Source organism: Syngnathus scovelli, chromosome 9 (assembly GCF_024217435.2).
Source record: "Syngnathus scovelli strain Florida chromosome 9, RoL_Ssco_1.2, whole genome shotgun sequence".
Classification (NCBI taxonomy): domain Eukaryota; kingdom Metazoa; phylum Chordata; class Actinopteri; order Syngnathiformes; family Syngnathidae; genus Syngnathus; species Syngnathus scovelli.
This window is the reverse complement of record NC_090855.1, coordinates 1395500-1422501: the sequence shown is the minus strand read 5'-3', so window position 1 is coordinate 1422501 and position 27002 is coordinate 1395500. Positions and strand designations below refer to the sequence as shown.

General features: G+C 45.6%; 5 protein-coding genes and 1 long non-coding RNA gene across 9 annotated transcripts; 2 read left to right on the top strand and 4 right to left on the bottom strand.

Annotated features, from left to right (window-relative positions):
* Positions 1-3493: 3493 nt before the first annotated feature.
* On the bottom strand, positions 3494-4084 carry LOC137840587 (uncharacterized). The gene is made up of 2 exons (XR_011087334.1): positions 3897-4084; positions 3494-3574 (listed from the first exon to the last, which is right to left on the bottom strand). It is a non-coding gene; the product is annotated as an uncharacterized lncRNA (long non-coding RNA).
* Positions 4085-4685: 601 nt separating this feature from the next.
* On the top strand, positions 4686-11046 carry tmod4 (tropomodulin 4 (muscle)). Its single transcript, XM_049729410.2, has 11 exons — positions 4686-4746; positions 5810-5906; positions 7292-7472; positions 7946-8102; positions 8171-8290; positions 9665-9757; positions 9832-9962; positions 10022-10129; positions 10208-10351; positions 10413-10557; positions 10900-11046. The coding sequence occupies exons 3-11, from the start codon at positions 7371-7373 to the stop codon at positions 10920-10922; spliced, it is 1023 nt and encodes a 340-aa protein (XP_049585367.1). The 5' UTR covers positions 4686-4746; positions 5810-5906; positions 7292-7370; the 3' UTR covers positions 10923-11046.
* Positions 11047-11899: 853 nt separating this feature from the next.
* scnm1 (sodium channel modifier 1) lies at positions 11900-13575 on the bottom strand. 4 transcript variants are annotated; one of them, XM_049729455.1, is made up of 8 exons: positions 13435-13575; positions 13185-13255; positions 13013-13101; positions 12830-12924; positions 12534-12637; positions 12370-12464; positions 12157-12277; positions 11900-12095 (listed from the first exon to the last, which is right to left on the bottom strand). In XM_049729455.1, exons 1-8 carry the CDS (start codon positions 13483-13485, stop codon positions 11981-11983), a joined length of 741 nt encoding a protein of 246 aa, XP_049585412.1. In that variant the 5' UTR covers positions 13486-13575; the 3' UTR covers positions 11900-11980. The 4 variants fall into 4 exon arrangements, with proteins under 4 accessions (XP_049585412.1, XP_049585415.1, XP_049585414.1 ...); XM_049729458.1 differs by having other exon boundaries at positions 12157-12273; XM_049729457.1 differs by having other exon boundaries at positions 12370-12461.
* Positions 13576-14102: 527 nt separating this feature from the next.
* On the top strand, positions 14103-15346 carry lysmd1 (LysM, putative peptidoglycan-binding, domain containing 1). The gene is made up of 3 exons (XM_049729472.2): positions 14103-14285; positions 14461-14738; positions 14845-15346. Exons 1-3 carry the CDS (start codon positions 14103-14105, stop codon positions 14990-14992), a joined length of 609 nt encoding a protein of 202 aa, XP_049585429.1. The 3' UTR covers positions 14993-15346.
* Positions 15347-15485: 139 nt separating this feature from the next.
* On the bottom strand, positions 15486-18947 carry tnfaip8l2b (tumor necrosis factor, alpha-induced protein 8-like 2b). The gene is made up of 3 exons (XM_049729476.2): positions 18631-18947; positions 16251-16574; positions 15486-16150 (listed from the first exon to the last, which is right to left on the bottom strand). Exons 2-3 carry the CDS (start codon positions 16566-16568, stop codon positions 15908-15910), a joined length of 561 nt encoding a protein of 186 aa, XP_049585433.1. The 5' UTR covers positions 16569-16574; positions 18631-18947; the 3' UTR covers positions 15486-15907.
* Positions 18948-21941: 2994 nt separating this feature from the next.
* LOC125974643 (soluble guanylate cyclase 88E-like) lies at positions 21942-26996 on the bottom strand. Its single transcript, XM_049729334.2, has 17 exons — positions 26470-26996; positions 26165-26369; positions 25969-26101; positions 25543-25717; positions 25365-25456; positions 24982-25239; positions 24754-24898; positions 24500-24622; positions 24310-24430; positions 24100-24229; positions 23882-24028; positions 23620-23766; positions 23385-23541; positions 22985-23094; positions 22810-22899; positions 22614-22729; positions 21942-22492 (listed from the first exon to the last, which is right to left on the bottom strand). Exons 2-17 carry the CDS (start codon positions 26290-26292, stop codon positions 22129-22131), a joined length of 2436 nt encoding a protein of 811 aa, XP_049585291.1. The 5' UTR covers positions 26293-26369; positions 26470-26996; the 3' UTR covers positions 21942-22128.
* Between the last annotated feature and the right edge of the window lie 6 nt (positions 26997-27002).

Below are 27002 nucleotides of genomic sequence, written 5' to 3'. Positions count from 1 at the left end.
TGCAATTGACGACATTGATTCCGCAACATGAATGACAACATAACTAAATCGGCAATTAACTAATTTTATTTAGGTATAGTCAATATTAACCCAACGGTCCACGGTCATTGTCTTTGTGTCGCTAGCATAGCATAGCATAGCATAGCATAGCATAGCATAGCATAGCATGAATAAATCGATGCTAGTCCAGTCCAGTCTAGTTAAATTGTGCAGTACGCTAAAGCAATTAGCGACAGGCAGCGTACATAACGAAAAAGTACCGAGTCGTGGCGAACCTCGTCGCATCTCCATGCTAACCAGGCAAATTTGGATGGTCGCGGATGATTGATAGCAATGATTTTTTTACTTGTGTCCAAGCAAAACACAGCAATGGCTCATAGCACGCACACACACAAACATGTCAATCAGTAACGTTAGCACAAACACGTTATGCTGACTCAGTGCTTCAACTTGTCTCATTTGGTCGTTAGCGAGTACTGATCAATCGTGATATCAGTTGACATTGAAGCACTAAAATATTTCCACTTAAATCATATTCCACAATTACATTATTAATTAGAATAGCGTCTTTAGACAAGTGAGCTGCATCTTGTTTTTTTACTTGTTGCAGAAGCTGCTTTTACTGACTGCACAAATATATTTGACACCATTTTGAAAAACATTTTTTTTTTTTATGCATTGTTTGACTCGGCTGGAACAAAAAATGTTTTGGTTTCATGTGATGAAATGTGAGTGGGCTCACTCTCAGTATGGGTGTGTGTAAGTATGCGAGTGCGTGGGCGGCCATGGAATCGCTTTTGTCCATACACATGTTTGTATCTGTCGTGTGTGTGTGTGTGTGTGTTATGCTCTACTTTTTTTGACATGTAAATGCACGGAGCATTATGGCGTAGCTTCCATTGTGCTTTCGCGCTAACACCAGCGAACACGCCTACGGCTGGGGATTTTTGCTCGACTTAGAGTGAAATAGAAAGCTTCTTTTTTGTCCACAGTCGTGTCATTTTTGTCTGTGAGGAGGCGTTGTGATTACCACTGGGGATTTTTGGTGGACTTATGGTGAAATAGAAAGTCTTTATTATTCATTTTTTTTTGCATGTGGCTTTTCCTTGCATCATTAGAGCAAGCAAGAGTGCTGTTGTGTTTTTGCATCGCTTTGTTACATACACAAAAAGATGCAGCAAGGCCATTGACAATTATCAACATAAAATCAATTTATAACATCTTGAATATAGGGCAAGTGCACAGATGGGGGGGTGCACTTTATTGAATTAAAAAAAAAAAAAAGGCACGTGCGCATTGTTTTGCAACTAAATATAGACTCCCGTCTACAAATGCACCGCACAACTTTCCGGTGTGCCTAATTGAGACTTCAAAGTCTTAATTAGGTTTTTTTTATTCTCTTATCTTGGCTACTATCCTGAATGATGTCAATGAGCTCGCATTCTGTTTTTTTGAAGGCCAGACACCTTAAATAAAATAGAAAAGCATTTTGAAACACAACAAAGCAAAGAGAACAAAAGTAGCTTACAGAAGAAAATGAATCTGAAGTGATTTGAATTACATGCGGCGTAACAGATAAATGCTGCTTCACCATTTTTGTTGCGTTAGAGCTATAAGAGCTCTATACGTAGCCGCCATTCGCTAGCCTGTCTGTTGTTAGCATTTCGCTAAAAGGATTAGCTAAAACCAAGCTAAGTGTGCTTTTGTGTGCCCGCCATTTTACAACATTGAAAAAAAACTGCGGATATCAGTGTTTGATTGTAAGCAATATAAATAAAACTAGTCTGAAAAAAACAACTTAAGTACAGTAAGAAAGATTTTGTACTTGGTGACGCATTAGCATCAAACATCTGGCAGCGAGAGCACGCCTGGACTTGTTGGCGCTTATGTAAGAGTGCAGACGACAACCTAGCAGACATGAGCGCACCCCAAGAGTCACGCGGTGATGAAGTGTTTCGGCCTACACACATGCATGTCAACATTTAATACACACCCTCGCGCTTGTTATTTTGAATAAGGCCGGTTGCTAGGCAAAAGTCACAAGGAGCTGTCTCACTTTTCTCCCTGATTTCATCACGTTGTCACTTTTTGAACTGGACGTGCTTTGTGCACGTCTTCTGGTTCTTCTTCCTCATTCTGTTGCTTTAATTCTGACACTGTTGTGGTCATCCTAAGGCTTGACAAGTAACATCGAGTTAGCTAGCTAGCTATATTTAAATTTGATGAATCGTTCAGTCCTTGTTTGAATGAATTTGAATTTGTTTGTCTATCAACTTGACTTGTTGCCCTTGGTATTCCAGGGGGTTATAGCACCCCCTCTCTGTTTCATCGAGTGATCAAAACAAACAAAATAAAAAATTGGGAGGGGAGGCGGAGTGCTGACCGTGCACTTCCTGTTTTGGTACTTTCACATTCATTGTTTTCAGTAGAGCTCGCTTTCCAAACTTTATCAGAAGTGCCTCCGCATGACCTCAAACTACATTAGATGCCCCCCCACCCTTTTCCCGCAAAGCCCCCCCAATGCCCTCAACCGGGCGGTGTGTGTGGCATGTGCTTTGGCCTGCTGGATTCTATTCAAGGAGGGAGAACAAGGCCCCCCAGTGTGCTCTGTTTTCCACATTCCTGCAGCCTGACATCAGCCGGCTGCAGGAAAGACTCGGCCTCGCTCTTTTGCACGGGGGGGGACCCGAAGGGGCGCCGTGAATGCGGGGGTGGGCGGCCACAGTCTGGCGGCCCGCCCCGACGGGCCCGCGATGGCAACAATGCAATCAAAGGGACGCTTTACGTGCCACATGTTGTTTGCCGCTTCGGGTTCGAGGCCCCGCCGTCGTTAAGATGGATTAAACGTGCCCCCCCACTCCCCTCACTGTCGCCACATATGGAAATTGAGGTCATATGCTCATTGTAAATATTTATGCTACTCAATGCGAAACACAAGCCACACGCACGATTAAGTTCCAGAATGCATTGCGCATTGATTGGTCAACTGATTAACTTGGTAAATAGATTTACATTCTGTAATATTTCCTGTATTTATTAGCATTTCTTTTCATTTCGTGATGTTTTTCGACGTATTTCCGTTTCTTCCGACAGTAGGGATCGTGACAAAGATTTGTGCCGTTAATGTCAGGCCACGTATCGACAAACCAGCTCTCAGACTTGACTTCTTCTCTGTTGGGTTCTGTTTTCACTCTGATGGATTTGCTTTGGAATTCTTTCCCCATGCGCTCATGTGGTCTGCGGGTGTGTGGGTGGGATGGGGGAGGAGACATCAAAGTGGAGGGGAAATGGGATCCCCCCCTCCCCACCCGGGTGGGACAAAGCGGACCTCGGCGTTGAGAGACAAAAAGAACGTGATGGCGCTTACGAGGAGGCCGGCTGGGCTGCCTGCGTCCATTCACATTTTTAACCATTCATGTTTTTAACAAGACGTTCGAGAAGGACGCTTTTTCTTTGTCTTGTCATCTGCTTCTTTCTTTCTCCCCCCCCCCCCCCCCCCAGATGCCCCTATCTGGAATGCTGGTTCATGTTCATGATGGGTTATCAACATGTCCTTGAATGACGAATAATTGGGCTGTAAGATGAAAAACACATTTTCACTTTCATTCCAAGCAGAAGGGAGAAACGAATCTGTGAAGTATTGTGGCTGTAAGATGAAAAACAAATTGTCACTTTCATTCTAAGCAGAAGGGAGAAACGAATCTGTCAAGTATTGTGGGAGTCCTGTTGAATATACACACCTTCCAAAATTGATCCATTTTTCAGCACGTTGGCGAAATGAATGTGGAGAATTTTAAACTCAGGTACCTACTTGCTATGGTAACATCAACAAACATACATTGTGAGACTTCACACACACGTGTGGATGGCATCATTTTCGTGTCAAACCAGCTTACCTGCTCTGGTGTCTAACCGCAACCTTTCTTTGAATTTTTTAATTGCCGCCTTGCAGGACACAATATGGCCTCTATTACGCTCTCACACTAATTATTAATGCACGTGTATACACAAACACAGTCTCGCACACACACAAACAAATCTTTCTTTGATTCTCTTTGTCCCCAAAAGACACACAAAGGGAAAAAGCAGCATTACTGTACAAAGACTTTTGGGTCCTGCCCTAAAATGTAGCTCGTCTAGGGTGACTCCTAGCGGTGGAATGTATATTGCAAGTGTGTGTTTTGGTCACCTCTGAGGAGGTTAAAAGATTGACCAGGTATCATAGCTGGAGAACCTGAAATACCTGGTGGAGTTATTTTGGGTTGTAAGGTGCTGTTTTGTTGACTTGTGATATTTTGTGTTGCTGTAGGCTGTGTTTTGTGTTGCGCTACATGCTTTGTGTTGCACGACATTCTTTGTGTTGTGCAGCGTTCTGGAATGTTGAAAGAAATTATTCCAGAATAGCAAAAGCACGCAAATTAGGACAAGTGCTTGTGCAAGTAATCTGATTACATCAGGATTTGCATAAATTGATTTTTGTCATAGGTCATCGATCGCTGTGACATTTCAGGTGAGTCACCTTCTGGTTTGTACGGTTTGTTCTTGGCTGTTGCTAGCAAACATGACGCAATTAACGTCATTTGCAATGAATGGCATTTTGTGCAATCGTGTCATAATGTACCAAACGATCACAATGTCCTTTTTTTTTTTTTTCTCTCTCTCTCTCTCTCATAGTCTGTTGTGTCATCAACATGAAAGTCTCAACGGGGACACCGCATCATTTTGAAGCATGTAAGAAGACACAAGGTAGGGGGCAAAGATGTCTGCCAAAAATCCAAATGTTACACAAATCCAACAAAAAAAAGTGACAAGATTAGCAAAAAAAGTGTACATTGGAAAATCATTTTTGCACTGAATTGAACTGAATCCAACCGCTCCACTTTAGAATATTAAGAGATACATATCAATTGTCAACATACAGTAGAAGTTTCGAAACATCACATAACACTGAGATCATAAGGAGGATGAAAAGAACAAAAGGTTCGGGTAGGGCACAAAATATGTCAATTGTGTGTGTTTGTTATTGTAGGTGAGGATGCACACAATGTTTGGTATGTTTCGTGGTGACCAAACCTTTGTTGTTGCTTCGATACACAAGAACACAATTATGTAAAAGATGGAGGCAAAAAGTCAATGCAGGGCGCACCCAAAAAAAATATGAGACAATAACAAAAAAGACAAAAGATGAATCATGTTCACGTAAAAAAGTTGTGTGAATGCAAATCTTGGACGTGGTAATAAAAATGTGGGTCACAATAAAAGACAAGAAAGTCTTGAGAATGTCAGAAATGGGAGTTTGTGTTATCAGTAAGAATGTGCACAATGTTGACAGGGGTGCCGCAAAATGACAAACGTGCTCGCGGCGGCGCTCCTTCGCTTCATGACGTCACCGTAAGAATTGGGGCATGACGGGGAAGGACGTCTGGTAATGGGGAAACACAAAAAACACACACAAAGCGTGAGAATGTCAGCGTGGGACACACTAAAAAAAAAAAGTGGTTAGTGTTACTGTCAGTCGGAAAAGTTCAGTCATTGTGGGACACAAAAAAAAAGTGAGACATTTAAAAATGGCAACCTTAGAATCCCTGAGAATATCAATATGGGACACAAAAACGACATCAAAATGTGAGAATGTCGATGTCGCACACAAAAAAGTCATTAAACGTGAGATAATCTCGATGTGGGACCGTCTTTTGTACCGACTCGTTTTGGCCACTAGGTGTCAGTGTTTCTTCTCAGGTGTACTGCACTTTTCATGTTGCTGTCTATCCTGAAAGTTCTGTCGCTCTTCTCTCTCCCAAAAATACAGTGCTGACGTCACGAGAGGTGGGGTGTCTCGGATGGTAAGGGGTCCTGGACTGGGTGTAGTTTGTGTCTCAGTGGAGGCTTGGACGCTGTGACTTGAGGTAGGTGAAGTCCATGTTGAGCTTTATCTCAGTGTTGCTTGTGCAGAATTTGAGAAACATAAATCAAATGCACGGATTAACGTGATGATTTGGAAAGTAAAACATGAAAGAGGATTATAGGGGTTGCAGATCAAGATAATCAGATGTTGAATGTTTTTGGCAGAGTAACGAAGATTTGAGAAGTTGAAGATGAAGGTCTTTCCAACTTATGAAAGTTTCTTGAAGATGAAGGATTTTATTTTAGGTTTTTTATATTTTATATGTTTGCTTTATATTTCAAAGTTGATTTTGATGGAGATTTTGACATGTTTAGGAGGTTGAACATGTAGGTTTTTGGAGCATGAAGGAATTTGTAAGTAGATGGGAGGGTCTTAGAAGTTAGAGAAGGTTTGGAAGTAGAAAATAGAGTACCATTTTAAAGATGAAGGCATTTGGAAATAATCATTTTTCAAATTCAAACATCTTTGGAGCTTGAAAATATTTGGAGGATGGCTTGTTGAATTATTTGGAAGGTGGACAAGAAAGGTTGATGGAAAATTTTTGTTTAGTTCTCTTGGCTGTGTAACACTTTGTGTGCGGTCCGTGAGTGTGTGTGTGTGTGTGTGTGTGTGTGTGTGTGTGTGTGTGTGTGTGTGTGTGTGTGTGTGTGTGTGTGTGTGTGTGTGTGTGTGTGTGTGTGTGCGTGTGTGTGTGTGTGCGTGTATGCAACGTAAGGCGCTGAGGCTTGACCCGGCTGCAAGTAGCTGACTTGTCAAGCTAAAATTAAGCCCAGCGTGATTTGGAATTTTACACTTGGGCGCTAAGACCTGCACCAACAGGAACAAGACAAAAAAATGAATCCAAGAGTGTTCTTTCGATTAGCTTTGGTGACTTTTTTTTTTCAAGAAACTACATATCGATATCGTTTGAAGCGTGGCTGCAAAGAGTCACCTCCGGTTTTCAGGCCTAAGCAATCGATACGGCAATCGTCTGATCTCAGGCAAACATGATTGATGCGATTGCTTTGGCCTGGCTCGCCGTTGGGCCCAGAAGTGATTGTTTGCATTAAAGAGGCTGAGTGGATGACAAATGAGCGTCCGCGGATGATAAATGAGGCTGCGTAGCCTCCCTGCTATTCTTAGCGGCTACGAGCTGCGCTAAAGGTTTAGAGTTACTCGCGCCTCATTCGATTTCCCGCTTCCGTCATCACTTGGCCACGCTCCCGTGCTTTGTGACGTCATGTGATGTGTTAAGTGGCTTTTCTATGATATTTTGGTTTTCGTTTTTACACTCGTACTGAGTCACGATGCCGCTAGGAAATAAAACAAGCCCGGTATTGGGTTGATACCGGTCCCCGGTGTCAGTACTCACCCATTTTGTTTGTGTACTGTTCCTTTGTCCCATAGAACCCCGCCATCACGGTTCACCCATCCAAGAGCGAGTGCATGTGAGTGTGCGCCTTCCCCCCCTCCCCAAGAGTCAGTCATGTCGGACCCCAGGGACATCGACGAGGACGCCATCCTCAAGGGCCTAAGTCCCGAAGAGCTCGACCAGCTGGATTATGAACTGCAGGAGATGGACCCCGAGGTACATGATTGGAGTCACATGACTTGAGTGGAAAATAAATGTATCCCTTGAGAGTTTGAATAATAACACCAAGTTGTTCTCTAAGTCGAATCAGTGAATTGGAACTTTTGTGTAAGCTAGCTAGCTAACTGTGTGGTAGTGATGGAAATGGGCCAAGTCATCAAAACTGCACCAGATTGATTGATGCCAAAACTGCTTAAGTAAAAAAAAAAAAAAAAACTGCTTAAGTGAGCTAAATTAAGCTAGGCTACATTAGCTTAACAGTTTAGCTAACTGATAACTAAGCTAGCTTTCATGTCCATTTATGCCTTTAATAGAGAAAACCATCAAGTAATAGATTCTGATTTTGAACCATTAAAACAACTGCTTGACTTTAAATCTAGGTCTTGCTCAAAAGTTGAAGATTAAGACTCAAGACCTACTTATGATCTGGCCATATGTGACCGTCTTGTCCCGTAAACATGACCTCTCAGAATGCCTTGCTGCCAGCTGGTATGCGGCAGCGTGACCAGACAAAGAAAAACCCCACCGGACCGTATGACCGTGACGCTCTGATGCAGCACCTGGAGAAGGTGGCCATGGAGCACCCAGACCGGGAGGAGCTGGTGCCTTTCACTGGGGAGAAGAAAGGTGCCTGACACTTTCTGTAGTCTGTTTTATAGGCCAGGCACCCAATAAAGACTTTGCTGTCCTTGTAGGAAAAGCTTTTGTGGCCAAAAAGGCAGCCGAGATTCCAGCGCACGAGCAGGTCATCTTGGAACCCGAGCTGGAGGAAGCTCTCAAAAACGCCACCGACGCCGAAATGTGCGACATTGCGGGTGAGACCACGTCTTGTTTGTCTATATGTGTCCCCACGTCGGGTGTCAACTAACGCAACCCCAAACTATCCATAGAAGTAATTGATGAAAGGAAGAACAAGCTTCCTGCTGTGCCGCCATGCTGTTTTTTTTTTTTGTTAACCCCCAGCATGCCAGCACATCGACCGGACTGACCCACATATAAGTAACGCCGGGACGTCCCATCAGCCACGATAGACATGCGACGGGATCCGATTCCCCGAAGTCAGCAGCTCAAAAATAAAACGCGTCGGGGTGGAGCGGCTTCTGCGGGAGCAAGATAGGATATCTTTGTAAAACACACGGCCGTTGACAGAAAAAGACCAAGACGGCCCCGTGGCGCATCAATTTGATATTTAAGCCCATTAATTGTTTAAACACATGTTCGGGAATGATGAGCCAGGTCTCGGGGTTCAACTAAGAACTAGCATTAGCATAGCCTTGGATTTGGTGCTTCTGTTTAAAGCTGGAAAAGTTAAGGACCAATTATTTGATTCTGCACAGAAAAACAGACAGACCCACAGAGCCTGGCTGCCCGGGGGCTTGAATCTGGACCGGGTCCAGATGAGGATTAAAGCTCGGTTAGCTTCCGTCAGCCTTTTGTTGAGCTTTTTGGCCAGTGTGTCGACAGAGGATGAAAAGCTAGCCTAAAAAACTGCAAGTGCAGATCAGCAATGTAATTATCTCTTTTATTTACAATATTAGCATCAGTCGCCGCTCCCCTGCTAGGCTAGCTCGATCCGTAAAGCTAGTAGGGTTACTGTCAGGGCCACAGCGGGTGTTTATGGCTAAGCAGGCAGCTGTCTCACTGGCCTGCCTTTTCCCGATGGGGTCACAAGGGGTGGGGGAGAATTGGGGGGGGGCAGCAGTTGGTGTGTGACACACTTTGATGGGAGGCAGATTACAACATGATGAAAATATGTGCTGCCACCTGCTGGTAACAACGGAATTCAGGTGGAAACTGCTAATCTTACCTACGTTCTAATCTAAATCATCAAAAAAGATAAGTGGGCACAGAACGGACCCCTGAGGGCCTGCATAGAATGGAAAGACGAAGACCGTTCCTGACCAGAGTTCAAATGTCTGAAGGAGAATTCCTCCGTCAACTTGCGAAGGGCCTGGCCGAGGTCAAGAAACACCAAAATAGAACGTTTGGGATGATCTGCGCTAAATTTAAAGCTCTTTCTTGGCGTCCAAATCTTGCTTACGTGCAATTTAATATCAGACTGAACTCTTCAGAAGTTAGCTCAGGGCAGCAAACCATTTGCTTCTTTCACATTGTTGTGATGATACACAAATATTTCTAGCGTCCACTTTTTGGTCTTCCACCAATTGAATGTTTTGTCACCCTTGCAGCCATCTTGGGAATGTATACGCTGATGAGCAACAAGCAGTACTACGACGCTCTGGGCAAAACCGGAATTATCGCCAACACCGAGGGCATCAACAGTACGTAGCCGTAGCAGGAGGTGAGCTCGCCTTCCGTGCTGGAGATCATTCATCTCTCCTATGTGGACTTTCAGGCGTGGTGAAAGAAGACCCCTTCAAGATCTTCCCCGACGAGCCGCCCAACCCCACCAACGTGGAGGAGACCCTGGAGAGGATCCACAATAACGACAGCAGCCTGACCCAAGTCAACTTTAATAACATCAAGGTGAGGCGGCAAGGTTTCTGGATTTGGCACCTTTTTGAACATTCGACGGACCGTTTCAGGACATTCCCATACCGACACTGAAGGAGATCTTCGAGGCCATGAAGGGAAACTCTCACGTGGAGGTTCTGAGCATCGCCGCCACTCGTAGCAACGACCCCGTGGCCTACGTGAGTCTGGTGAAATCATCAGGAACACCAACGAATGTGATGTCATGATAGCTGAGGTGGCCTATTTGCGCGTGTCAGGCATGTGCGGAGATGCTGCAGGAGAACACCAGCTTGCAGAGTCTTAACATCGAGTCCAATTTCATCACCTCCGACGGCATGAAGGCCGTCATTAAGGCTATGGCCAGTAACGCCACACTGGTGGAGCTCAAGATCGACAACCAGGTTGGACGCACACACGCACACAAACGTACACGCACACAACTCCAATTTCATTCCATTTCAGCGACAGAAACTCGGCGACTCGGTCGAGATGGAGATCGCCGCCATGCTGGAGAAAAACTCCAGCATCCTCAAGTTCGGCTACCATTTCACGCAGCAAGGCCCGCGCGCCCGCGCCGCCATGGCCATCACGCGAAACAACGACATGCGTAAGAAAACCAAAATATCTTTTCTTTCCATCTCAAAACAAAAATGTGAATTGCTCGTGGCTATTTTTTGGATTGAATAGCACAAACTAAGAATATTTTTTAATTGATGTAGTATGATTTTTAATTAAAAAAAAATACTCATCTTCATACAAATAACCTAAAATTCAATGTAAAGAAAAAACAGTTTGTGCATTGGTAAAAGTCAATGGGCATTGTGCTGTTCCTTCCCGTGTGCGCACTTTGGCCACTAGGGAGCAGTATAATACAATAAAACCGACTTCCAGGCTTCAAATTTATTGACAAAACAGAATTTGACACATCTTTGTTTGCTTGTTTGTTTAGTTCGGCAGCAGAGGCTGAGATGAAGAGTAGAAGAAATCATCCCTTGTTACGCAGAGCATCTTTTTTTAGGACAGGTGACATGATTCATCATCTCATTTGGAAGGGGAGGAGCGTCTGTAAATACTTTCAATAAAATATTTATTCAAATCCTCTTTGTAAACATTTGTACACCTTTCATTGGATGAAAAAAAAAGACAAAATTTCAAGTCGGGATGGGGAAAAAAAATCCGATTTTTGTAAATAAACTCAGATTTTCTTTTCAGGTCCTATTGCCCATCCCTAATTCCGTGATTTCCGCACCTCTGGCTCGTGGTCTGCTGACAACATGCTAAGGTTTCATTTTAATCACGCAAATCTCCTTTAAGTCACTTGTGATCCTCGCACTTCCCACAAGCACCTGAGCTATTTTTATCCCACCCGGGCCGAAACGGATCCGGACGGCCGGGCTTGGGTTACGGCGTTCCACATAGAAGAGGAGCTCGTTTGCGCCCTCAGCGCTTTATGGCTACTAACAGCTGCTAACCTCTCAGGATTTCCACAACATTCCCTTCTCTTCCTCGCCTGTCATGTTTTTCATCTTCTCTTTAAAGTGACGGCAGCTGACTTCCATTGCTGACCGCAAAATTTGTTTGGTGATTGAATCATTCCAGGGTGTACTCACTTAAGACATTTCTAAACCGCAGTTTTGAATTTGTCAAGTGTGTTTTTTTTCCAACAGGTTAGGTGCAAGCTTGCAAAAAGAAACAACTGTTGAAAATGGCTGCCTCAGAAGGTCCCCAACCGGACGTGTGGTGCTTTCAACACATTAGCGGCATTGAGAAATGTCCCAGCCTTAGCTCTTCTGACCCTCGCGTGCTTCTCTAAGTCAACGCCACTTTGCTGAGCGCGATGCTAACTGGTGGAATCACGACCCAAATTAGCACCCGAGTAGCTCCGTCCACTTCAGGTTTACGCTTAAGCTGAGCGGGGATCAGGAGGGGAACATTTGATACACTCAAGATCTGCTGCGGCCATTTTTTATTTTTTGATGTGTCCTGTCACATCGGAGCCAAGTCACATCTAGTCCAGGAAGTCTTAGATGTTAAGGTTGAAGAGAAGGCACGGTTGCGAGCGAGGGAGGCTCGTCCTCATCGGAATCAAACTCGACACCTTCGTCTTTCACCCATCGGCCGCACCGATCTTGCAGCCAGCCGTCGCTACGGGAAAGATAATCCATTTAGGGCATATACCGTATGTGACATGATGGAGGCGGTGTACCTTTTTAGTTTGACGTAATGCTCCAACTCGAGTCTCCTCTGGGCCGACATGGGCTCAGATGTTGGAGTGGCGGACGGAGGATGCCCTCCTGTGGTGCTTGATGATTTAGACGGCTCACTGCCTGTGAAAATGCACAATTATTGATGGATGAGAGTAAAATCTTGCATTTTAAGATCATCAAAAAACGGATAGCTAAACTCGAATTAATATTACCCGACATGCTAAGAACATCAGCTGACTCTGCAGCTCCACAAGGTGGCGCCACATGATCAAGTTGGCTGCTTGCTGGTCTTTTTTCCGTTTTGCTGCTATAAAAAAAAAGTTTAATTTCTTTTGGGGGTTTTTGTGAGACGCTGTGGAAGATGAATTTGCCATGCCTGGTTCTCCGATGGCAGCTGTTGTATGGGGTTGTCTTCAACAAAGCGTGATGGGTCAGCTTCCTTGTTTGTGCCAGTAAAGGAGCTTCTGAACTGGGACCTTCCTGAGAAATACAACAAAAGCTCGTCTGAGTTCAATTTAATAACAATGGCGATGAAAATGTCCAAACAGATTAATCACATGACACAGATTTGGGCTGTGCACTCTCTGCTGCTGGAATATTAGAACGTTTTTTTTTTCTTATCTCAACTATCACAGCAAAGGCTACTGGGAAATGTAGTTTTGTGTTGCCCACCTGCGGCTGGTCCTCAGCTCTGATGAAGTTTTCTTGTTTCCTTTTTGTTATTTCATGCTTAAGCCGTGCTTTCTTCCCATAGAATGCCTTCAAACCTAGACATATACACAAAAGTGTCAATATTTTCACATGAATCAAAGTTTTGTTTGAGCCAGATACAATGCAAAAGAACATTTTGTTCACCTTCAAGATGTCTTTTTCCTTTTCTGTGGACTGTCAGCATGTCGACGGTGTCAAACACAGGGCGATAGTGGCACACAAGACAAGTGTACCTAAAAACAAAAAATGTTCTAGTGATCACGTGATCAAAGATGGCCATCAGGTAGTCGCGGTGTGGTCCGTGTTTACATGTTACCTTCCATTGCTCAGAAGTGCTGCTTCGTCTTCTGGTATGAAATTTGACAGGAGATCTGCGACCCGACGTTTCTGCAATCAAACACAACAAAAGTGTCAACAAATTGTGAGTCATGTAGAGTTATATTATTTGTATGCGTGTGTTATGCTGTTATGCTAAGTGATGCTAGCAATTAGCTTACTTTGCACACTGCAATGTGTATGCATCGATTGATAGATAATAGCACGCATGATATAACATTAATACTTACTTTGAGGATATTAAGCTGACTCTTGTCGTTACCTTCCCGTTTAAAAGACATGTTTGTACAGCAGTGTCATTTGATGTTAAAGTAGTAGCTTAGTAACACAGCGGTCTAGCCTACGAGAACTGTGGCGTTCAGGGTGAATGGTAAATTTAAGTTTTTAAGTCAAGTGGACGTCTTCCGAATTGAGCAGAAATGGCCACAACTAGTGAGCGAATATACCGTTTTGTGCGTTTGAAAATTGTGAACTATATTGTAACGCGGAAATAGGTTCATTAAGTTCAAATGTTAACGTGTGTCCTTGAAGGCATCATGCGCAAAGCATGATGGGAGGTGTCACTTTTACAAGGCAGGCTAGGCAAGGCAGCCATGGCAACATGGCAGGCAGAAGACGGCCGGCCCAACTTTGTCTTATTTTGCTGGATGTTTCCGCCCCTTTTGTCTCATTTTAATTTGCTTCTCTTTTAATGCGCCTCTCCTTTACCCATCTATATAATGTTGACTCGATTTTTTTGTAGGTGACGTCACGAAAGTTACCTCTGTCGTCATTGTGGAGCGCCGATTAAGCAGTTTATTTGTTAAGTATAAAACCAAATAGAACAAACAGCCATGTTTGCTGCTCTACGATTCGACGAAAGTTGACTCGAGCCGAGTTACTTCCTTTCCTCGCTGTCATGTCCGCGGGGAAGGAGCCCGCGGACGCCGGTGGGAACGGCCTGTTGCGAGGCGGTCGGAGCAGCAAGTCTTACGGCAGCCTGGTCCGGTCCAATGCGTCTCCGGTCCGACGGAGACCCATCGAACATTACATCCAGCCCGGCGAAACGCTTCAAGGCCTCGCCCTCAAATATGGAGTCACTGTAAGTACTATCCATCTCATCTACTTTTACTACACTACTATGATTATTTGTTTATTATTGTTATGAAAACCTGTTTTTAAGGGGGAAAAATGGATTTGCAAAATTTAAATCTGGTTAAATTTTTTTATCAAATAGTTTATCAATGTGTATTCCAACAGCTGTGGTTTTCTTTCAGACAGAGCAAATCAAGCGAGTCAACCGTCTGTATACCAACGACTCCATCTTCCAAAGGAAGTCCTTGTCCATTCCTGTGCCGTCACACTCGGAGGCTCACCAAGAGGAGGATGACCAAGGTGAACGTTTGAACCATGAGCTGTTCCCGGCTGATAAGAGCCCGACGGCGAGCCCCTCCGGCAAAGAGTTGACGGCGACCGATTTCTTAAGCCGATTGGACGGCGTTATCAGCGAGTCCAAGCGGGCGGCTGCCAGGAGATGGCAGGATGCAGAGAAGAGGTCAAAATAGGTTTTGACATTCTATCTGTCTGCATTTCTGTCCTATTACTCACTGATACCGAATGATTAAAGGGTTTAATTGATTGCTTTTTCTCTCCTTTGTCAGGCTGGCCGATCTAGAGGCACTTTGCTCCAGCAGGATGAACGAGCGTCCGGCGCCGCCGCCGCCATCGTCAGCCGCCGCCGTGCCGCTCACCGCCACCAAACTGACAATGAAATTGCGGGAGCGAGAGGACGACATCTTTGAGCTGTGAAGCCACAACGCTAACATAGTCTGACACTGAACCTGGGTATGCTTTGAAATACATTTTTAACACTATTCGATCCATATGTAGTATGCGCCTCTATGCGACATGTCACATGGAGGCAAGTCACATGGTGGCGGTCACATGATGGCGATCACGAGAGCGTGCGTGAAGCGGCCGGCATGTAACAATAGGCAATAGTGTTCTCCGCTTATTAACTTATTCACCAAAAACTGAAGCTTTTTCATACAGGGCACATGAGTATGACTAATTCATGTAAACATGTTGAGATGGAGGGAGGAGTGTGATTATTCTGTCTATGTAGCTTTTGTAAAGTTTAATAAACAGTTGAAGTATAAAAAGAACACCTTCCATGAGTAGTAGTTTGTTTGTGAGCCCATCTAGTTGAATAACATTAAAATAAATTCATCTTCTCTGAGATCTGATCATATAAATGACCTACACATAATGTAAATCCTTAAATAGACAGCTCACACAAGCATTGTTGTCACCTTATTGGCTTTATTATTATCATCATCATCATTATTAATATTGGATGTTTTTTTCCAAACTTCTGCAGCTTCAATATTATTTTCCTCTTGCTGATGCAACATCCTAACCGCTAGAGGGCAGCATTGTATCAGGAATGTATCTGCCGCCTCTTCCTCTTTCCACGGAAACATGGATCCTAATTCATAAGTTTTAAAACGGTGTGAACCACTTTGTTCTAGTCTGACCTGCTGTCATAACGACACCTCAAAAAAAAAAAAAAAAAGAAAGAAAAAACAATCCAGCAGTTTTTTTTCCCAAGTGGAGCAAGCATGCATCGGGCACCTTCCCTCTTTGTTTGTTCTCTCAGCACCAGGTCAGTGTCGATGGAGCGTGAAGTGTCAGTGTGGTCCCAAAGAGGAGACCACGAGTTTGTCATATTGTCCCTTCTTCTATAAGCTTGTTGAGTCCCTTGCAGATGTGTACCAGGTGGTTCCGGAAAGGCCCATCGGGCTGGTAGAGCCGGGTGAGCAGCTCGGGGTCGGCGTAATGATTGAAGACGTGGTTGATGCGCCCGTGGGACTTTGGCGTCAGGTGGCTGTTGACCAGCTTCAGCAGGAGGTCCCTGCAGTCCGTCAGGAGCTCCGACATCACAGTCTTCTCAAAGGTAAAGTCCACCTGTGGAGCACCACACAACACTCTTTTGTCATTGCTTCCCATCGGTCACATAGCAGCTTATACACCAAATGATCTATTTTTGAAGATTCCGAGTGCGTACCTCGTAGAAACTGATAGCGGTCATCGCACCCTGGTGCAGCTTCTTTTTGAAGTCCTGGGCCAAGAGCAGCTCCTCTGTGCTGAAGCGGTTATTGCGAAACAAAAGGCCGATCTTGACGGCGATCTTGATCAGGTCCTTGACCACCTTGTGGGCTTCCACTTTGTTGCCCGTGTATTCCTTGGAGACGCGGTAGAGCTCATCCAGGATCTCGCTAGTGGTGTCATCGATAAACATCTGCACAGAGGCCTTGGTGGCCATCCTGCTCAGGATTTTCTTCTGGACCTTCAAGGCCGTGTCCTTGGAGTTGAAGTGGTCCATGGCTGTCTGAAAGTGAGAAAGTACAAACGTTAAAATGGGTCATGACTTTGCACCAGTGGGACAATGCAGCTATTTGGGCGCCACCCATTTTGCATTTTATGTGTTTCCCCCAAGATAATTATTATTATTATTATTTTTAAATAGAGACGGGATTGTACATCAGGTTTTGATCCGCACGTCACAAACAATCGTCCGGATATTCTCGGTGGCATGAGGACGGGTAACATTCTCACTGCCACTTGCCAAGTCAAACACGATGACGGGAAACGGGCCTCAAAGGAGAAATGAGTCACCCAAGTGATTCATTTGACCAATTAATTCAACAAAAATCACCATTCCATATTTAGCATGTTGCGAGCATTTTTTTGTTTTAAATCCAGCTTAAGTGTCACATGCTTACTGTGACATAACATCCGTCTAAATCCACATTTTCACCAAGCGGCGCTGTCCGGCTGGAGGTTTGAAAATGTAAAGCCCAATGTAAGATATATGTGCAATTAGCTACCGCTAGCATAGCATTACATCATCGTGTGACATCATAGTCCACCATTATCCAAATGAAGTTCACTTTAATATTCTGCTTTGGCACTAAGATGGCGCACAAGCTTTGTTTAAAGGATCCTCAATTCACTTCAAAGTGGATTCTTGGCACCAAGATGGTACCAAAGCACTACTTTTGTCTCAATGAATCCCCTCCACTTGCTTTAATATCATTCCTTTAGCACCAAGATGGCACTAAAGTAACACTTATGCCTGAATGAAGCTCCTCCACCGACTTCAACATAGTTCCCCGGCACGAAGCTGACGCCAAATCCCTACTTTTGTCTAACAAGTCCCCTAACACTAAGATGCCACAAGATGCTTTAAAGTAGCACTACTTGTGTCCAACTAAAGCCCACATGAACGTGTGTCGTTACATAGTGAAACAAAGCCACGTAAGCTTCATTTTTATTTGCTTGCTTTGCGATGGCGACCAGTGAGACCTACTGGCAAAAACAACGCTGACGTGTCCCGTCGAGGCTTTTACCCTCCTCTGGGATGGTCGAGCTCACTTTGTATCCAAAACACACACAGACACCCAAGAGAGGTCATCAGCCCTGAATGTTACTCCCTGAGGTGTCCCACACTTTGATGACACACCATTAGGAAACTCACTATCTTCTTGAATTTGACTTGATCCTGTCTGAGGAGGGAACGCCATCCATTTATATGCTTTCATTGCCATATTGACCCCTCGGGAGACAACAACATGGCTGTCTGCTGGTTTTGGTGCGAGGAAAGGAGCTAATAGTGCAATTTCTATTTCCCCAAGTAGAATAGTCCCATTGGTTTTCTGGACACTATATCTCGACTCTGGACTGAGTGTCCAGGACGAGTTGTACCATAGAGAATGTATGAAGCTGCTGTGTGCAACTTCTTGCCTTGTGCTGGCTTGTTTGGGAGGCGAGTGACATAGCTGAGGCAAGCCCACGCCTGTTTGCCGCACGTCATCAGCGCATATTGCAAATATCTGTTCATTTACGGCTGAGGCGGTACGTTTGTCTTTTATGCGCGGGAAAAATCTTCAAACTCTCTGTGACGTCACAGTGGCTTCATTTTTTCTTTAACCCAGTACAGTACTTTTGTTAATTCAATTGTCTTTAACTTTGAAGTCCAAACATTAGCATTTAAGCTTTTAGAATGTTTTTTTTTGGCAAACATTTGGCAGTAACGTCCTTTTTTTTTTTTTTTGCGCACATCTAAACCAGACTTCCTCAAAGCAACCCGACTTGAAGTTATGAAAGTGCAAAGCGGACATTGCGCTCTTGCTCAAGTGGACATTGCTTAAGGCCGCCGGTCGGCCACGCCCCTCTGGCGGGAAGTGAAACTGACAGCTGACAGTTGCTTTGCGCCGTCATCTCTCAGCATCTCGTACCCAATAAGCAAAGCGGGGGGAGTGCAGAGTCTTGAGTTGAGCAACTACCTGCGCGTATCGCCTGCATGAGGAAGTGCAAAACTATTTGTTTTGTAGTTCATCCGAGTGCTTCCATTAGCCTGCTGGAATGTTAGCGAGCCAGCTTACCTGAGTTGGCGGCGTCCCCCCCCCCTGCTCTGGTCGTGGTCGACGACAAACAGCACCACTGGCTTGACCTCAACGCTTCATGTTAGCAAAAAGCAGCGGCCCGGGCGTCTCGGCACTCCGCCTTGAGATACTGACGACTTGTACTTCCTTGAGGAACTCAACGTGCATTGACACACCCCTCAGTGCTCAAGTGTGTGCGCCTGTGTGTGTGTCTCGCTGAGTGGCTGCTCGTAGATTGACATGTAAAAGTTGCAGCGGCCCCGTGATCAACGCGCCGACTGCTGACGTTGTAAAAGTCTGCCTGTCCTGACAAGTGAAAGCACAAAGAATGTAAGCCAGAGATGCAGCAGCCTGAAAGGGGAGCGGCTTAGACCTTTGTGTGTGCGTGTGTGTGTGTATGTGCGCGTGTGTGTGTAGGTTCAACTTGCCCGGAATGCGGTTGAATGTGCTGCGTTCACTTTCTGGCTTTTATCGAAGGCAGAAAAGCAAAACGTGACGTAGGTCGAGATACGTTTATTGTGTATTTTGTCAATTTTTCCCTCAAAAGTACAACTGCGCTTTGACTTGAGTTTTTCCCTGTCACGAGCTTTTACTCAGTTTTTTTTTCTGATTTATCATAGTTTGGGGGGTTTTATTTTCTGTATCGGTGGCTGGTATTGGCAGCTTCATCAAGTACTCGATACCTTAAAGTACAGACACCCGGTATTCATGATACCCATCCCTAGTTTGTAGTTCTACTATAGGGAACATTTCTAACTGTGGCGCCACCGGTTTATGTTGTCTGCAATTCAAAGTCTACTTTCTTAAAAAGAAATAACGTAGCAGCATGGCGTCAAAGCACATCGACCTCCCAACTGAGAAGTTCGTCTTTTCATTTTATAACATAGGACAAAGCCAGAGTGAAATCTTGTGGGTTTTATTTATAAAGTGTAGTGCACAGCTATGCTTCCAAACTTCCTCTACAAGATGATACATCTGGAATCTTTATGAATTCATGAGCTGTTCGCCCCAGAAAATATAAATAAATGTGGAGTTTACAAATCCTCAACTCTGTTTGGATTATTTATGAAGAGTGAGCCCCCCGATTATCATGTGGGATACATTCCAGACTCACCTGCAAAAATCTGCATTACAGAGAGACGATATACATAATTTTAATATGATTTTACGCCTCCCACACACTTAGTCAAAATGTATTAAAACATGCCGGAATATATTACAATCTACTTGATAAAGTATTTCTTCTCTCACGCAGTTCTATAAGTTCTAATAAGAGGCCAATCACGCTTGCTATCGCTAACAGCTACACTTAATAAGATCCTCGAAAAGATGATCCACCTGGAAGCCGTGAATTCACGAGCTGTTCGGCCCCAGCAAATCTAAATTAATACCAAGCCATAATATTAGTTAACAAATCTTCTACTGTGGTGATTATTTAAACACGAAACTTCAGTAAACATGAAATCTGTAACGGTATGGCCGTGTATGCAAGCTGTGTGGACACTGGGCCCATTTAGCCCCTCCCCACCAACATATAATAATTCCTTCCAGATGTTGGCATTGGAGGTTCCGCTGGGCTCCAGCTGCCGGGCTGAGAGGCCAGCGGTGCCGTGCCCACCGAGGATCCCCACCCGCTCGAGTACACCTGCCTCTTTGTCTCGCCAAGCCAAACGAGCGAGTGGCTGGGCCCCAGCGGGAGGAGGCCGGTCGCTATGGCAACAGGCAGGAAGTAGTGCTTAAGCGGTTTCCTGTCGGCCTCCGGTTTATCGCGTAATGACATCTCACGAGGAAACATCAACGGGTGTGCGACAATATCAACAATATCTGGGTGTGTTTTGGTGTGTGTGCGGGGGCGGTGGTTGTTTCTGTTTGTGTGTTCAAAAAACTGCCAAGCACTTTAGTCCACATTTATGACTTAGATATTGAGTTTCAAACTTGAATATCTTTCACAATTTTGCCCACATTTACAAATGCAATGGCCTGCTATTAGGTGTGGCCAGTTATGGTGTCCCTAATGGAGTGTCCGAGTGATGTCACAGATCAAACAGCCAATCAGAAAGTTACCCTCGTTAAACACACCTGCGTGAAAAGTTTTAGCCACTTTCACGTTCAAAAGGAGCTAAAAGTTTTCACGCACCTGCACTTAACGAGGGAATCACAGGGACACTCCATTAGGTACACCGCCATTTTCAAGTGTACCTAATAACAGGCCATTATATTAGGGAAATATGGTCAAAGGTCACAGGTGTCAAGCTCTAGTCTAAAATGGCGGTGTACCTAATGGAGTGTCCGTGTGTTTCCCTCGTTAAGTGCACCTGCGTGAAAAGTTTTGGGTCACTTTCACGTACCGCAGGAGCTAAAACTTTTCACGCAGGTGCACTTAACGAGGAACTCACACGGACACTCCATTAGGTACACCGCCATTTTCAAGTGTACCTAATAACAGGACACTTTATTAGGGAAATATCATGGTCAAAGGTCACAGGTGTCAAGCTCTAGTCCTCGGGGCCGCGTTCCAACATGTTTTCCAAGTGACCCTCGTTAAGCGCAGGTGCGTGAAAAGTTTTAGCTTCTTTCACGTTCAAAAGGAGCTAAATGTTTTCACGCACCTGCACTTAACGAGGGAATCACACGGACACTCCATTAGGTACACCGCCATTTTCGAGTGTACCTAATAACAGGACACTTTATTAGGGAAATATCACAGTCAAAGGTCACAGGTGTCACGCTCTAGTCTTCAGGGCCGCGTTCCAATATGTTTTCCAAGTGACCCTCGTTAAGCGCACCTGCGTGAAAAGTTTTAGCTTCTTTCACGTTCTGCAGGAGCTAAAACTTTTCACGCAGGTGCACTTAACGAGGGACACTTTTCACTTTCCGTGAAGCTTTTCCCTAATGAAGTGGCCTGTTATTAGGTACACCCCATGGACACTTCAAAAGATACACTATACGAGGTAGAAAAAATAAATGAATAAATAAAGTGTAATCTCAAGGATTGTGAAGAGATTTCGAGATGGATGTTGTAATGGAAGATAAACAGAATCGGTGGCTACTAGTTGGACCACCTGCAGTTGTAAATTGTAGGTTTTGTTTAATAAAATAAACAGTTAGAGTTTTAATTTTAGGAAATGTCTGCTAATTAATTGCAATTAGGTTGGTTTTAAAAAATGAGCAAATTATAATAGAATTACTTTATTCATAAAATACGATGTTTTCCACATGACTTTTTTTGTCAATGCCCATTAATCTGTTTGAAAAATCGAATGTGGCCCATGATTACAAAAAGTATGTAAATGATGTAAACACATGCACAGTGGCTGTACATCCATGTTTATATAAATACAATCTACCATGTACAAGAAGAAGCATATTGTTTCACTCAAAATGGTAATCATGTCTCTACTTTGAACATCTAGTAGATGTCATGTCTACACTCAAGTCAAGTCACGATGTCACAGCATGATAATGTGAGATTGAGATGTTATGACATTTTCCACCGGCTCACAGGAGGGTGCACGAGGCGCTCTTTATGGGCATGTTGACGGGCAGCTTGGCATACTGCTGCCTGAAGCTGTTCCTCTTAATGTTGAGGATGGGTCCCGGGTTCTCCGGGTCATCCACGGGCGGCGCCAGCGCCGACGTAGCGTTCCCCGGCCCTGCCTCAGCCTTGGCGCCCTTGTTGTTCTTAGTCTTTTTGGACTTCTCCTGGAGGTCTCCCGCCGCGGCCATGGGCTCGCCGGAACCCTCGGGTAGCGGCAGGGTATCCTGCGGGAGGTCGCTGGGACTCGGTTTGCCCTCCGCTTGCTCCTCGCCGCCGCTGATGGGCTGACTGGATGACATGTTCTTGGCTTCGGTGCTGGTGGAACTGACACACATTGTGAGAGGCGAGATTTTACAAACAGAAGTGGTTAGCCTTGCTAGCTTTGACTCATTCCTAAGTAGCTCAGGAGTTGGGATGTACTGTGAACCTGAAGTCCTCCACTCACCCGTTGGAGCTTTTTTCTTCCGAGTCCTGCTCGCTACTGTAGCGCAACTCTGCCGGAGTCTTGAAGGAGAGATCTTTTTTTCCTTTCAGCCAGTATGTCTTCATGTAGCCTTTACCCTGTACACAAGCGGTTGCAAACATTGCTAACGAGTGGCTCGATTGTGACGTTTGAGTGACCACAAGGAGAAGGTGTTGACCTTGACAAAGATCTTGCCTCTCTCCTCGATTATGTATGGCTCATGTTCCAGGTGGTCTTTGGTGGTCTGGCTGATGTGTATCTGCATACCCTGCTCACACACACACACGCACATACACGGTTTCCAAGGTCCCCAGCTCGAGAAGGAGTTAAGTCATGGATGTCAGTGCAGTCACCACGCCATTGCTCTCCATCCTGGAAGCCGTGTTGACCGTATCACCGAAGAGACAATAGCGAGGCATCTTTAGGCCCACCACGCCGGCCACGACCATTCCTGAGTGGACACCTGCAAAGCGGCACCGGTAGATCTAGCATCCATGGATACAATCAGCACAAGTAGAGCATGCAAGTTCTGTCGAAATTGTGGCTCCAGCTATCTGCATCAAACGCCGACCCCCTGGCCAGAAGAAAAACCTTTCATGCTTCACAAAGGCACATCACTGTGCTTACATCACCTTCCCCAAAGTCTTTTTCAAAGCTTTGAAAGCCATGAGTGGTGCAATCCCAAAAAAAAGTGCTGACTCAGCAGTATAACAGACAGAAATGAGCGATCAATTTTGAACAAAACAAACTCACCGACTCGTATCTGGATGTTGTCCCCAGTGGATGGATCCTTCAGGTGGTCAATAGAGCTCAACATGTCTAGAGCCATGTCGCAGATGTGATGGGCGTGGAATGTGGTCTTGTTAGGCACGCCCGCCACCACCATGTAGGCATCCCGAATGGTTTCCACCTGCACCCACGTCCATCAAACCGTCTTGAGATTCATCGCGTCTGCGGTCGTCCAACCTCTGACTGTTGAGGAGCCCACCTTGTAGACGTTGTGCTTCTCACTGAGCGTATCAAAGACAATGTAGATCTCATTGAGCATGTCCACCACCTGCATGGGGGTAATGTGGATGCAGATCTCGTTGAACTTGACCACGTCGCTGAACAGGATGGTCACATCAGGGAAGACCTGGAACGGACCGACCAAACATTCGGGTCATATAGCATCAAAGGCAAAACCTTGAACAGGTTCTGCGGTGGTCAAGGTTGGTTCCCAGTCCAAGGTTTGTGGACATCAGGCATACCTGGCATGTCTCCAAGGCGGTGATTCCCTTTCTGAGACGGTCAGCCACGGCTTTCGGGATCATGGCATACAGCAAGGAGTCTCCTCGCTTCTTCTCTTCGTCCAGCTTCTTGATAATCTCCTGCAGCTGTGCATACTTTTGTTGCTCCTGCAAGAAGCAACTTCTATATTAGCCTGCAGTTTCACCACTTGCTGACCATCACGGTCTATCTTCCTCACCTGATCCAGCGCTAGCTGCAGCTCGGCCGACTGCTGCGTCCCGGCTAGGATCAGCTCTCTGCTGGAGTCGTGCAGGTTCAAGTCGTTGACGTAGACCCCCATCTTGATCATGTCCTCCACTGTCTCAATACTGCAAAAGGATGCAGACAAGATGGATGGAGGTCACCTCAAGGCTGAGCGAGAGTGCCGAGCGCCTGGTGGTGGGCTTACATGGGCGTCCCCAGGAAGATAAGTGAGTCCCACTGAGGCACATATTTCATCTGGCCCTTTAGGTGGAGAGGCTTTTTGGGGGGTTCACGCATGTCCTCGAAGATGGTCTCGCTACATTTGCCTGAGAGGAACATGAGGTCAAATCATCATGTATACTTCAAGCATATGCATTTCTCGACTGTGACTTTACCTGTGACGGTCTGGAAGGCCAACAGCTCAATGTCTTCGCCTCCAGAGTTGGCGGCGCTATTGTACTGAGTCAGAGTGCTGCTGTACTCCTGATCCGTGCCTTTCATCTCCTCAGACATTTGTTCTACACGGACCACAACAACTTGTTCAGAAGGTCAACTAGAAGAACATGACGCTACAATGACTAGCTTGGACATTAGCTAGTAGCTAACTGGGCAGCTGCTAGCTTCCAGGTATGCTTTTAGGGTGCCGTACCTCTTTCTTCTTCCCTCTTGGCCTTTTCGCTCTCCTCTTTCTCTTCAGGTTCCTCTTTGTTGAGTTTTGGAATGTTAACTTTTTGTTTGCTTTCAACCACTGCTTTAGAGACCAGCTCAAACACATTGTTCAAGTGGGTGTAGATCTGAGTTGGGAAGGGTGGGAGGGGACACGTTAACGAGCAGCCAGGATTGCTAACGTTGGAGACGGGGTGGGGCCGATACTCACGTTGTCCCAGCTGAACTCCAGCATGGGCCTGACCAGGGTGAACTCCTCGTTCACCTTCTTGCCCTGGAGGTCAGAGAAGACCTCTTTGAGGCCGTCGCCAATGCGGTACATGGTCATGTCGCGGCGGAAGATTACGCTGAAGGGGAACATGTCAAAAAAGATACCTCGCTTCATGGGAAGCTTCTCATAGCTCGGCGCCGTCTTTTGCTGCGGCATGCGGTGCTTGAAGGCCGCGTTGTCAAAGTTCATCTTATATACCTGACGGGGCGGGGCAGATTTTTTGGGATTTTCAGATCTTTTTCTGCTTCCGATTCCCGAATGGCCGACCGCTCCATTCTCGGTCGGACTTACTGCAATATTTCTGTGATTCTGTTCATACGTACCACATAAGTCATCTTCTCTGTCTCCTCTTTGGACAAGATCTCTACTTCAATATCTGTGTTGTAAAACTGACGCCCCACCTGGGAGAGCTGGCCTGCAGGGGGCGCCGATGCAGGTCAAAACACGGAAACGTGGGCTTTGACTTCCATCAACTTAACGTGTTGACGCGGCGAGCGAGACCTTTGACAAACTGCGTGAATCCTTTGCGTGTGCTTCGGTAGTGCAACGTCAGGCTGGTCTCGCACTCTTCCTCCACGCAAAAACTCGGCGGCTGCACTTTGGGGAAAGAGAAGCGGAAATACTCGTGCAGGTTGTCCAGCTCGTTGATGAAGTCGCGCACGTTCCGACCCAACACCTGCGAAAAGCGCCACATTTCTGTCCTTGACGTTCAAGATCCAGTCGCATATTTTAAATTGGATCCGCTAGCAATGTCTTAAAAGGTTAATTAAGTATCGTTCTGCTATCTAGTGGAAGAGCCTTGACTTGTTCTGCTTGTCACTAGACCACTTAAGTGAAATTGGACAATTTCTCTCGACCTACTGCTCGGGAATCTAATGAAAGAGTCAGAAGAAGAAGGCTAATTAATCCAATCGACGACTGGCCTACCTTGAGTATGCGCTCGTAGCCGTAATTTCCGATCCTCTTGACCATGTAGACTCCGAAGGCATACATCAGCTCATCGTGCGTCTTTCCCAGAACCTCGCCTGCCGCCTTGGCGAGACGCAGGATCAGGTTGTCACTGAAGGAGAGAAGCCGTGTTAGTTGGTGACTTGGCTTGTCCGTCATCTCGTCCGTCACCTACTTGTACATCTGATGCCTGACAAACTTGAGGTGCGGGATTTCGGCCCGGTTCTCAATCAGCCGCCACACGTCCTCGCCGTAGGACTCGTTGATGTAGTCGTTGACCGCTTCCAAGTACAGGCCGTACATCTTGGCGGCGCTGGTGGCGCTAGGGACCTCCGTATCGCTGTCCGACGTAACTGCTCTTCTGAGGGGAGAAATAAAAGCTGGAGAGGGGCGGGGGGGCGGAGGGGGTTAGTTCTGGTGAGATGGACCTAGTGCATCGACGGCAGTCCTTCGGGTGGACCGGAACGAAATTGGGCTCACCTCAAGTGTTGCTCTACTACCTTCTGAAAAACCCAAGCACCAGGATCAAATCTGACCCATTTCAAGTTTTCCAAAAACAAAACTGTTGATACCAAAGTGGTTGGCGCCTTCTTGATCCAAGTTCTCAGTCGATGACAAAACGAGGCGTCTGACAAAAGTCTTCACACCTGCAGAGGCTCAGCCCTTTGTCGTCTTAGGCTGCGAATGTGTGAGGCTAAAGCTCGGTGCAGAGCGCCGTTCGCCAAGATCACCTGCACATGACAGGTCCCCCCCCCACTCACTCCCCAACAAACGCAGACACTCGACTGTCAGGTCAACAGGCGAGCAGGTCCAAAATAGACCGACCAAGTGACGTATGTTTGTGTCAGCTGGCAAACAAAACAAATCCACTCCGACAGGCTTTCCAACACAGTCTCGACTTAATTATTAAAAACGAAATAACTGAAGTTTCTGCCTTGATTCAATGTGTAAGCGCAATAGTGACTTTCTATTTCCAAATTGCTAAATAGTGCCTCTGACCTGGACATTTTATA